The 12,178-nt window shown below is 46.3% G+C and overlaps 1 protein-coding gene across 4 annotated transcripts in view; it reads right to left on the bottom strand.

Moving 5' to 3' along the window:
* pcgf5b (polycomb group ring finger 5b) overlaps positions 1 to 12,178 on the bottom strand; it is a 202,859-nt gene that overhangs the window by 25,250 nt on the left and 165,431 nt on the right. For 3 of the 4 annotated variants that reach the window (XM_078565989.1, XM_078565991.1, XM_078565990.1), the window contains exon 9: positions 1,607 to 1,746. The exons of the other annotated variant lie outside the window; for it this stretch is intronic. In XM_078565989.1, coding sequence (XP_078422115.1) covers positions 1,607 to 1,746 — 140 coding nt within the window. The remainder of the gene's footprint in view (positions 1 to 1,606; positions 1,747 to 12,178) is intronic. 4 annotated transcript variants of the gene reach the window in all.

Genomic DNA, 12,178 nt, shown 5'->3' with positions numbered 1-12,178 from the left:
CAATATGTTTCCAAGTCAGGATGGTGAGTGGCTTGGAAGGAAGCTTTCAGGTGGTGGTGTTTCCATGTGTCTGCTGCCCTTGTCCTTCTAGTTGGTAGCAGTCGTGGGTTTGGAAAATGCTGTCTAAGAAGCCTTAGTGAGTTCCAGCAGTGTATCTTGTAGATGGTACACACTGCTGCCACTGTGCATCGGTGGTAGAGGGAGTGAATGTTTGTGGATGGGGTGCCAATCAAGTGGGCTGCTTTGTTCTGGATGGTGTCAAGCTTCTTGAGTGTTGTTGGAGCTGCACTCATCCAGGCAAGTGGAGAGTATTCCACCACACTCCTGACCTGTGCCTTGTAGATGGTGGACAGGCTTTGGGAAGTCAGGAGGTGAGTTACTCACTGCAGGATTCCTAGCTTGCAGCCTCCTATTGTAGCCACAGTATTTATATGGCTAGTCCAGTTCAGTTTCTGGTCAATGGTAAGCCCCAGGATGTTGACAGTGGTGGATTCAGTGATGGTAATGCCATTAAATGTCAAGGGATGATGGCTAGATTCTCTCTTGTTGGAGATGGTCATTGCCTGTCACTTGTGTGACGCGAATGGTACTTGCAACTTGTCAGCCCAAGCCTGGATATTGTCCAGGTCTTGCTGCATTTGGATAATGGACTGCTTCAGTATCTGAGGAGTCACAAATGGTGTTGAACATTGTGCAATCATCAGCGAACATCCCCGCTTCTGACCTTATGACAAAGGAAGGTCATTGATGAAGCAGCTGAAGATGGTTGGGCCTAGGATACTACCCTGATGAACTCCTGCAGTGATGTCCTGGAACTGAGATGATTGGCCTCCAACAACCACAACCACCTTCCTTTGTGCTAAGTCTGACTCCAACCAGTGAAGAGTTTTCCCCCTGATTCTCATTGACTCCAGTTTTGCTAGGGCTTCCTAGCAAAAGTCTGCAGGTGGTCAAATGCTGCTTTGATGTCAAGGGCAGTCATTCTCATCTCACATTAGGCATACAATATCACCATCATCTGCAACTTGGCTAGCTGATGTAATCTCTTGATGAAAGGTCGTTTTACCCCCACTAATTCAAATGTGACATATCTTACCCATCACTGTAGGTCTCTCATTTAATTATAAAATAGTAATTCAACTGAGTAGGGATCAAGGTGATATCACAAACCATCAGCAGATTATGCTCATCACAGAATCACAGTGCAGAAGAGGCCCTTCGGCCCATCGAGTCTGCACTGACACATGAGAAACACCTGACCTATCTACCTAATCCCATTTACCAGCATTTGGCCCATAGCCTTGAATGTTATGACGTGCTAAGTGCTCATCCAGGTACCTTTTAAATGATGTGAGGCAACCCGCCTCCACCACCCTCCCAGGCAGCGCATTCCAGACCATCACCACCCTCTGGGTAAAAAAGTTTTTCCTCACATCCCCCCTAAACCTCCTGCCCTCACCTTGAACTTATGCCCCTTGTGACTGACCCTTCAACTAAGGGGAACAGCTGCTCCCTATCCACCCTGTCCATGCCCCTCATAATCTTGTACACCTCGATCAGGTCGCCCCTCAGTCTTCTCTGCTCCAATGAAAACAACCCAAATCACCTTGAAATCAGAGATTGCATTTGTTTTAGAAGCTGAAGGAGATCAGATCTCCCCACCATGTGCTCACTAGCAGCTGCAGGCTCCTTACTTGTCCCTGCAGCCTGCTCCAGAGTGCTTCCGTTGACCTCTAGGCAGGGATCCTGTTAAAAAAAGATGAAGCTGCACATGGTCGAGTTAAAACTGCACTAAAGTCTTTCTGCATCCCGACCTCCCCCACTCACCAAACCTGATCTTGTCAAGATCATGGAACAAAAGTGTAGTTTTAAAAAGATAATTCACAGGGATCACATGAAACACTAATGTTTTACCTGTCTACATTGTTTACCTGATGACATTGCAAATGGTTTTCAGGAATTCCAACAATATTTGCATTTATATAGTGCATTTAACATAGTAAAACCTCCCATGACATTTCACAGCAGAGTTATCAAACAAAACTTGACACTGAGCCACATAAGGCAGGTGACCAAAAGTATGACAAAGAGGCAAGTTTGAAGAAGCGTCTTAAAGGCAACAGAAGTAGAGGCAGAGAGGTTTAGGGAGGGAATTAAAGAAAGAAAGGCTTGCAATTCAGTAGAACTTTTCACAAACATAGAAATATAGGGCAGAAAATTACACAGGGTGGGTGTTCGGGTGCAAAAGCCGGCTGAGCGTAAAATGACGTGTGATGACATTGGGCGAGCAACCCAGTTATCGCACAGTCCCACGATATTTCGCTCAGCAGGCGCGCGCCATAGTCGGCAGCACGCCCGCCAACAATTAAAAGATCTATTAAGGCCATTAAAAAGTTAATTAAATTTAAATTTAGCTGAAAAGGCCATGTGTTCTTTGCATTTTTAGGGAACCTCATCCCCGGGCGGGTTGACGTTTCCTAAAGCAAATAAAAATCACATTAAAATTTTACACTTGAATTAAAAACGTGTCCCGACTCATGTGACAGACTCACATGAGGGGACACATTTCATAACATTTATAAGATCTTTAATTTTTAATCTGAAATCATTTCTCAGAGAGCTGCCTCAGGGAGATTATGTATTTGCACTTGCGCTCATGCGCGAAGGTCACGTTCCCCCAGCTCACACTCCTCCACTGGTGTTTCACACTGGGCGGGCCTTAATTGGCCCACCAGTGTGAAATTGCCTTCCGGGCCCAATCGCGGGCGGTGGTCAGTTTCCCGACAGCCCCTGCCCGCCCCCGCCGAGCCTACACGCCAAGGGCAAAATTCTGCCCGTAGAAGCAGGAGCAAGTCATTCAGCCCTTCGAGCCTGCTCTGCCATTCAATGTGATCATGGCTGATCCTCTATTTCACGCCATATTCCCGCACTCTCTGCATACCCCTTGGCGCCTTTAGAATCTATCTATTTCCTTCTTAAATATATTCAGTGACTTGGCCTCCACAGCCCTCTGTGGTAGAGAATTCCACAGGTTCACCACCGTCTGAGTGAAGAAGTTTCTTCTCATCTCAGTCCTAAGTGACCTACCTCGTATCCTGAGACTGTGACCCCTTGTTCTCGATGCCCCAGCCAGAGGAAACATCATCTCTGCATCCAGTCTGTCCATTCCTGTCAGAACTTTATACTTTTCAATGAGGTCCCCTCTCATTCTTCTAAACTCCAGTGAATAAAGTTCTAGTCAACCCAATCTCTCCTCATACGACAATCCTGCCATCCCAGGATCAGTCTGGTGAACCTTTGCTGCACTACCTGTATGGCAAGTTTATCCTTTCTTAGGTAAGGAGACTAAAACTGCACACAATCCTATAGGTGTGGTCTCACCAAGGCCCTGTACATCTGCAATAAGACATCCTTGCACCTGTACTCAAGTCCTCTGGCAATGAAGGCCAACATGCCATTTGGCTTCTTAAATGCTTGCTGCACCTACATGCTTGCTTTTAGTGCTTTGCCTACAAGGATATCCAGGTCCCTTTGTACATCAACATTTCCCAATCTATCACCATTTAAATAATACTCTGCCATTCTGTTTTTCCTACCGAGGTGGATAACTTCGCACTTATCCACGTTATACTGCAACTGCCATGTATTTGCCCACTTGCTCAATCTGTTTAAATTGCCTTGAAGCCTCTTAACATTCTCCTCACCACTCACATTCCCACCAAGTTTTGTGTCGTCATCAAACTTGGAAATATTACATTTGCTTCCCTCATCCAAATCATTGATATATATTGTGAATAGCTGGGGCCCAAGCACTGATCCCTGTGGTACCCCACTAATTACTGCCTGCTACTCCGAAAAAGACTCATGTATTCCTACTCTCTGTTTCTTGTCTGCTAACCAATTCTCAATCCATGTCAATATATTACCCCCAATTCCATGTGTTTTAAATTTTGCACACCAACCTCTTAGACGGGATTTTATCAAAAGCTTTCTGAAAATCCAAATACACCACACCTACTGGTTCTCCCTTACCTATTCTGCTAATTATGTCCTCAAAAAATTCCAGTAGATTTGTCAAACATGATTTCCCTTTCATAAATCCATGTTGACTTTGTCTAATCCTGCTGATCTTTTCTAAGTGTCCAGTTAGCACATCCTGTATAATACTCATGCATTTTCCCTACCACTGATGTTAGGTTAACCAGTCTGTGATTTCTCTCTCCCTCCTTTTTTAAATAGTGGGATTATATTTGCCACCTTCCAATCTGCTGGGACTGTTCCAGAATCTACAGAATTTTGGAAGATGACAACCAACGCATCCACTATTTCCACGGCCACCTCCTTTAGTACCCTGGGATGTAGATTATCAAGTCCTGGGGATTTATCGGCTTTTAGTCTCATTAATTTCCCCAGCACTATTGTTTTAGTAATACTAATTCCCATCAATCCCTCCTTCTCACTAGACCCTTGGTTCCCTAGTATTTCTGGGAAGTTGCTTCCTCCATGAAGATAGAACTAAAGCAGTTGTTTAATTGCTCTACCATTGTCTATTATAAATTCTCCTGTTTTGGACTGTAAGGGACCTACATTTGTCTTCACTAATCTTTTTCTCTTTATACACTTATAGGAGCTTTTACATTCCGCTTTTATGTTCCTTGCAAGTTTACTCACGCTCTATTTTTCCCCTCATAGTCCACCTTTGCTTAATTCTAAACTGCTCCCAACCTTCAGGCTTGCTACTTTTTCTAGCAGCTTTATATGACTGCTCTTTGTATTTAATACTATCCTTAATTTCTTTTGATAGCCATGGTTGGGCCGCTTTTCGTGTTGTGTTTTTGCACCAGAAAGGGATGTATCACTGTTGCAGTGCATACATTCATTCCTTAAATATTCGCCATTGTCTATCCACAGTCATGCCTTTTAATGAAGTTCCACGAACTACCTTAGCCAACTCACACCTCATACCTTCGTAGTTTGCTTTGCTCAGATTTAGGGCCCTAGTTTTGGATCGGACTACTTCACTTTCCATCCTAACGAAGCATCCTATCATGTTATGGTCACTGTTCCCTAAAGGACCCCACACAAGATTATTAATTAACCCCTTCGCATTGCACAATACAAATCTAGGATATCCTTTTCCCCAGCTGATTCTTTGACATGCTGGTCTAAAAAACCATCTCGTACGCACTCTGGGAATTCAAGCCACAGTATTATTGCTGACTTGGTTTGCTCAGTCTATATGTAGATTAAAGTCACCCATGATTACTGTAGCATCCTTGTTACATGCATCTCTAATTTCCTGTTCAATGCCATCCCCTACCTTACCGCTATTGTTTGGAGGCCTAGAGACAATGCCTACCAATGTTTTGCACTCTTTGTTGCTTCTTAGATCCACTCAGACTGATTATATATCTAGATTTTCTAAGCCAATATCCTCCCTCACTATTGCACTGATTTCATCCTTAACTAACAACACCACCCCACCGCCTTTTCCTTTCTGCCTGTCCTTCCTAAATATCGAGTACCCTTGGATATTCAGTTCCCAGCCTTGGTCATCCTGCAGCCATGTCTCCGTAAGCACAATCATATCGTACCTGTTTACATCTATTTGCACTGTTAATTCATCTACCTTACAGTGCCTCTAGGGCTGTCTTTTTAACATTTTTACACATTTATTTTGTACAATGGCCCTATTTGTTGCTAGTCCTTGTTTTCTCTGCCTTCCACTTTTGCTTTCTACTTTTACGCCTTTCATTCCCATCTTTGTTTCTTCTCTTGTGTCTTCCTGATCAGGTTCCCATCCTCCTGACACTCTAGTTTAAACTCTCCCACAGTACTAGCGAATACCACAGCGAGGATATTGGTCTTGGTCCTGCTGGGGTGCAACCCGTCCAGCTTGTATAGGTCCCATCTTCCCCAGAATCGGCCCCAATGTCTCAGGAATCTAAATTCCTCCATCCTACACCATCTCTCCAGCCACACATTCATCTGGTCTATTCTCCTATCCCTGATCTCGCTAGCATGTGGCACTGGGAGTAATGGTGAGATTACTACCTTTGAGGTCCAGCTTTGTAATTTATTTCTTAGTTCCCTATATTCTGCTTTCAGGATCTCATCCCTCTTTTTACCTATGTCGTTGGTACCAATATGGACCACAACCTCTGGCTGTTCACCCTCCTCCTTCCGAGGTCCTGCAGTCACTCAGTGACATTCTTGACCCTGGCACCAGGGAGGCAACATACCATCCTGGTATCACGTCTGCGGCCGCAGAAATGTCTATCTATTTCCCTTACAATAGAATTCCCTTTCACAATTGCTCTCCCACTCTTTTTTTCTCCTTCCCATGCAGCTGAACCACTCATGGTGCCATGGACTTGGTTCTTGCTGCATTCTCCTGAGAAACCATCTCCCCCAGCAGAATCCAAAAAAGGAAAATCTGTTAGAGATGGAGATCGACCCAGGGGACTCCTGCACTACCTGCCTAGTGCTTTTACTCTGTCTGGCAATCACACATTCTCTTTCTGCCTGTGCACTCTTTCCCTGCAGTGTGACCACCTCATTGTATATGCCATCCACAAAGATCTCATCCTTGCAGATGCTCCACAGTGACTCCAGCCGCAGCTCCAGCTCCACAATGTAGATTTCGACTAGCTGCAGCTGGAGACACTCCCTCCGCACATGGTCACCTTGGACACTGGAAATGTCACTGACTTCCTACATCGCACAGAAGGAGCATTCCACAACCACCAGACATCTCAAAGCGCTTTACAACAAAGTTCAGAATTGGAAGAGTGGAGAGATCTTGGAGTTTTTAAAAATTCATTCACGGGATGTGGGCTTCACTGGAAGGTGCTGTCTAAAGAGCCATGGTGAATTCCTGCAGTGCATCTTGTGAATGTTCGTGGATGTGGTGCCAATCAAGTGGACTGCTTTGTTCTGGATGGTGTCCAGCTTCTTCAGTGATGTGGGAGCTGCACTCATCCAGGCAAATGGGGAGTATTCCATTCCATTCCTGACTTGTGCCTTGTAGATGGTGGACAGGCTTTGGGGAGTCAGGAGGTGAGTTACTCATAGCACGATTCCTCGCCCCTGACCTGCTCTTGCAGCCACAGTATTTATATGGCTAGTCCAGTTCAGTTTCTGGTCAATCGTAACCCCCAGGATGTTGATAGTGGGGGATTCAGTGATGGTAATGACATTGAACATCAAGGTGCAATGGTTGGATTCTCTCTTGTTGGAGATGGTCATTGCCTGACACTTGTGTGGCACGAATGTTACTTGCCACTTGTCAACCCAAGTCTGGATATTGTCCAGGTCTTGCTGCATTTGGAAATGGACTGCTTCAATATCTGAGGAGTTGTGAATGGTGCTGAACATTGTGTAACCATCAGCGAACATCCCCACTTCTGACCTTATGATGGAAGAAAGGTCATTGATGAGGAGGCTGAATATGGTTGTGCCTAGGGCACTACCCTGAGGAACTCCTCCAGTGATGTCCTAGAGCTGAGATGACTGACCTCCAACAACCACAACCATCTTCCTTTGTGCTAGGTATGACTCCAACCAGCAGAGAGTTTTCCCCCTGATTCCCATTGACTCCAGCTTTGCTGGGGCTCCTTGATGCCACACTCGGTCAAATACTGCCTTGAGGTCAAAGGCAGTCACTCTCACCTCACCTCGGGAACTCAGCTCTTTTGTCCATTTTTGAACCAAGGCTGCAATGAGGTCAGGAGCTGAGTGGCTCTGGCGGAACCCAAACTGGGCATCAGTGAGCAGGTTATTGCTAAGCAAGTGCTGCTTGACTGTTGATGACCCCTTCCATTACTTTACTGACAATTGAGAGTAGACTGATGGGGCAATTATCCACATAGCCGGGCAGATGCAAGTGTTGTGGCTGTACTGGAACAGCTTGGCTAGGAGCGCGGCAAGTCGGAATATTGTCAGGGCCCATAGCCTTTGCAGTATCCAGTGCCTTCAGTCGTTTCTTGATATCACGTGGAGTGAATCGAATTGGCTGAAGGCTGGCATCTGTGATCATCCACTCGGCACTTCTGGCTGAAGATTGTTGCGAATGCTTTAGCCTTATCTTTTGCATTGATGTGCTGGGCTCCTCCATCATTGAGGATGGGGATATTGGTGGAGCCTCCTCCTCCAGTGAGTTGTTTAATTGTCCACCACCATTCACGACTGGATGTGGCAAGACTGCAGAGCTTAGATCTGATCCATTGGTTGTGGGATCGCTTAGCTCTGTCTATCACTTGCTGCTTATGCCTGGTGCTGCTCCTAGTATGCCTCCTGTACTCCTCTTTGAACCAGGGTTGATCTCCTGGCTTGATGGTAATGGTATAGTGGGGGATATGCCGGGCCATGAGGTTACAGATTGTGTTCGAGCACAATTCTGCTGCTGCTGATGGTCCACAGTGCCTAATGGATGCCCAGTCTTGAGTTGCTAGATCTGTTCGAAATCTATCCCATTTAGCATGGTGGTAATGCCACACAACACAATGGAGGGTATCCTCAATATGAAGGCGGGACTTCACATTGAGTAAAACACAGTGAGTAAAATACTTTCCTTTCTCCCCCTTTCCATTTCTTTTCTCTTTCTGGGGGTAAACTGTTGATTGCAGGTACTGAAGGGAAAGAAAGTGAATCAATTTAAAGAAGCAGCAGCATTTGTTTTGAAAATGCTTCTGATTTTTTTAGATCCCAAGGGGATCAATGGCAGGTCCCTGATATCTGCCTGGGCGGGGGGAGGGGCACCAGACCTGGCCTCAGTGCCACAGGAGGCAAAGTCGAGGTTCTTGCTCCTCACGGTGACCCCTGGCTGGAAGGGAGCCTGGGGTCTTATTCATCAAGAGAGTATCCACCCCATGTCGGTCCTGGACAGTCAATCGGCAAATGGTGGAGCCAACATGCAGCCAGTGCCAGGATGTAAAGGGTAGACACTGAGAGGCTGTTTTCCCCTGGCTGGGGAATCTAGAACATGGGGGCACAGTCTCAGGATAAGGTTCAGATCATTTCAGACTGAGATGAGGAGAAATTTCTTCACTCAGAGGCTTGTGAATCTTTGGAATTCTCTATCCATCTGGTTCACCAATGCCCTTTAGGGAAGGAAATCTGCCGCCCTTACCTGGTCTGGCCTACATGTGACTCTGGACCCACAGTAATGTGGTTGACCCTTAACTGCCCTTGGAAACGGCCGAGCAAGACACTCAGTTGTACCAAACCACTACAGAAAAGTCAAACCTGATGGACTGCAGTGGTGGCTCAGCCCCAACTTCTTAAGGGCAATTAGGGATGGGCAACAACTATTGGCCTTTCCAGTGACAATAAAGCACTTGCGATGCCATGGCATTCAAGGCTATGGGCCTCGTGCTGGAAAATGGGATTAGAATTGTTAGGTACTTGTTTGACTGGCGCAGACTCTATGGGTCAAAAGGCCTTTTTCTGTGCTGCAGACCTCTATGACTCTATGACTTCATCTCCACAACAACTGTGCAGTGGTCACTTCTACCAATACTGTCATGGGCAGATGCATCTGCGGCAGGCAGGTTGGTGAGGATGAGGCCAAGTATGTTTTTCCCTCTTGTTGGTTCACTTACCACCTGCCGCAGACCCAGTCTAGCAGCAATGTCATTTAGGACTCGGCCAGCTCGGTCAGTAGTGGTGCTACTGAGCCACTCTTAGTAATGGACATTGAAGTCCCCCACCCAGAGTATATTCTGCGCTTTTGCCACCCTCAATGGAGGGGCACTGATTCACCAGCTGAGGGAGGGCGGTACGTGGTAATCAGCAGGAGGATTCCTTGCCCATGTTTGACCTGATGCCATGAGACTTCACAGGGTCCAGGGCCAATGTTGAGGATACCCAGGGCAACTCCCTCCCACCACTGTGCCACCACTTCTGCTGGGTTTGTCCTGCCCAAGGATGGTGATGGTGGAGTCTGGGATATTATCTGTAAGGTATGATTCCATGAGGATGACAATGTCAGGCTGTTGCTTGACTAGTCTGTGAGACAGCTCTCCCAATATTGTCACTAGCCCCCAGATGTTAGTAAGGAGGACTTTGCAGGGTCGACAGGGCTGCGATTGCCATTGTCGTGTCGTGCTGATGCCGGGTGGTCTGTCCGGTTTCATTCCTTTTTTTTGTGGCTTTGTAGCGGTTTGTTACAACTGAGTAGCTAGCTAGGCTGTGGGTCTGGAGTCACAAGTAGGCCAGACCAGGTAAGGACAACAGATTTCCTTCCCTAAAGGACATTAATGAACCAGATGGTTTTTTACAACAATTGACAATGGTTTAATTCCAGATTTTTATTGAATTCAATTGAATTCGTCTCCCCATCTGGTTGTATGGCTGAAGGAGGTTACAGAGATAGGAAAGGGCAAGACCATGGAGAAATTTGAAAACAAAGATGGGAATTTTAAAATTGAGATATTGCTGTTCTGGGAGTCCATGTAGATTAGCAAGCACAGGGTTGATGGACGAACAAGACTTAGTGCAGTTTGGATTCGCCAGAGTTTTGGATGTGCTCAGGCTAAAGGTATATGCAAGGCAGGGGAGAGGCAGGAGAGCAGTGGAATAGTCGTCTAGAAGTAGTAAAGGCAAGGATAAGGGTTTCAGCAACAAATGGGATGAACAGGGGCTGAGTCAGTCAATGTTACAGAGATGCAAATAGGCGGTCATAATGATGGCATGGACATGGGGTCGAAAGCTCATCTTAAGGTCAAATAGTATGCAAAGGTTGCAAACGGTCTGGTTCAGCTTTAAACTGTGATAAGGAGAGGGTTGAAGTTCGTGGCTAGAGAACAGAGTTAGTGGTGGAGATTGAAGACAACAGGTATAGTCTTCCCCCTGCCACTCTAGTTTAAACCCTCCCCCACAGTACTAGCGAATACCAGAAATGTAAAGGATGCCTGGCCGATTGGCCCGTTCACCAACCATAAAAGTGGACGAGCCATGAAAAATCGCTTTCAATTGACTTCTTAATGGACTTAATGGCTGGAGGAAATTTCTGCTCATCTAACACAGGACGTTGGACAAGCAGCATGACAAATCAAAGGCAATGCAGGGATTGAGACCAGTGGTGGTGAGTTAGAGCTAGATGTCATCAGCATACATGTGTAACCTGACATAATGTTTTCAGAAAATGGTATGGAGAGAAAGCATATACATGAGAAATAGGTGAGGCCAGGGATAAATCCTCGGGCCTGAATTTTGCGCTCGTTGGGCATGCGTGATTGGTGGGCCCGGGAGCAGACGGGAAATAGGCCCCCGACCGACCAATTAACGGCCAGTCATCACGAAAGGCACGCTGAGAAAGGCTCAGCACTGCCAGTGGGGCCGGGAAGAGGCGGGTGCCAACTCCACCACGGGTACTGGCGAGCGCTTCCCGTGAGCTCCCTGAAGGCAGTCAGCTGCCGTAGGGGGCTGCAGACCTCCACACGATAAACAAAACAACAAAATGCTGCAAAATATGTCCATGCGGCACAATGAAGCGCCTGAAAGCATACCTCATTAAAAAAACGTCCTCGGCTATCTCTTTTTATTTTATTGTCCCACGGAGATTTCATCCCACCCTGGATCGAGGTTTCAGCAAAAATGTAAAGACCGCCTGGCCCATTGGCCCGTCTGCCAACCGTAAAACTGGACGGGCCACAAAAAATCGCTTTCAATTGATTCCTTAATGGGCTTTATTGCCTGCTTAATTGTCGGCAGGCACGCTTCCGAGTGCCATGCGTGCCCACAAAGTGAGATATCGTGCGAGGGTGTGGCTGGATAGGTCGGGCACACACACGCACCCGCGGTACATAAAATCCTGGCCTTGGAATCTTGAGAGGTAACCGTGTAAGAGCAGGGAGAGACGTCATTGCAGATGATTATCTGGCTACAAATGGACAGATAAAATGAAACCAGATGAGGGCAGTCCCACCCAGCAGGACGGTGCAGGAGAGGTGAAAAGAATGGCGTAGTCAACCCTGTCAAAGGCTGCAGCCATATCGAAACAGATAAAGAGGGTTGTAACTGAGTACTGCAACTTGTATTGTTTCCAAAGGACAGAAATGTAGAAATATAGCCCTACCAGATTTCATTAAATAGCAATTTGAAGGCTTCTCAAACTTGTTTGATGTAATGATTCAAATAAATTATTGTACTATAACTTTAATGTGAGCACTCGCTG

This window comes from Cetorhinus maximus, chromosome 20, assembly GCF_964194155.1.
Source record: "Cetorhinus maximus chromosome 20, sCetMax3.hap1.1, whole genome shotgun sequence".
In the NCBI taxonomy this organism is placed as follows: domain Eukaryota; kingdom Metazoa; phylum Chordata; class Chondrichthyes; order Lamniformes; family Cetorhinidae; genus Cetorhinus; species Cetorhinus maximus.
Note: the sequence above shows the minus strand (reverse complement) of the source record. Positions and strands in the feature narration are given on the sequence as shown.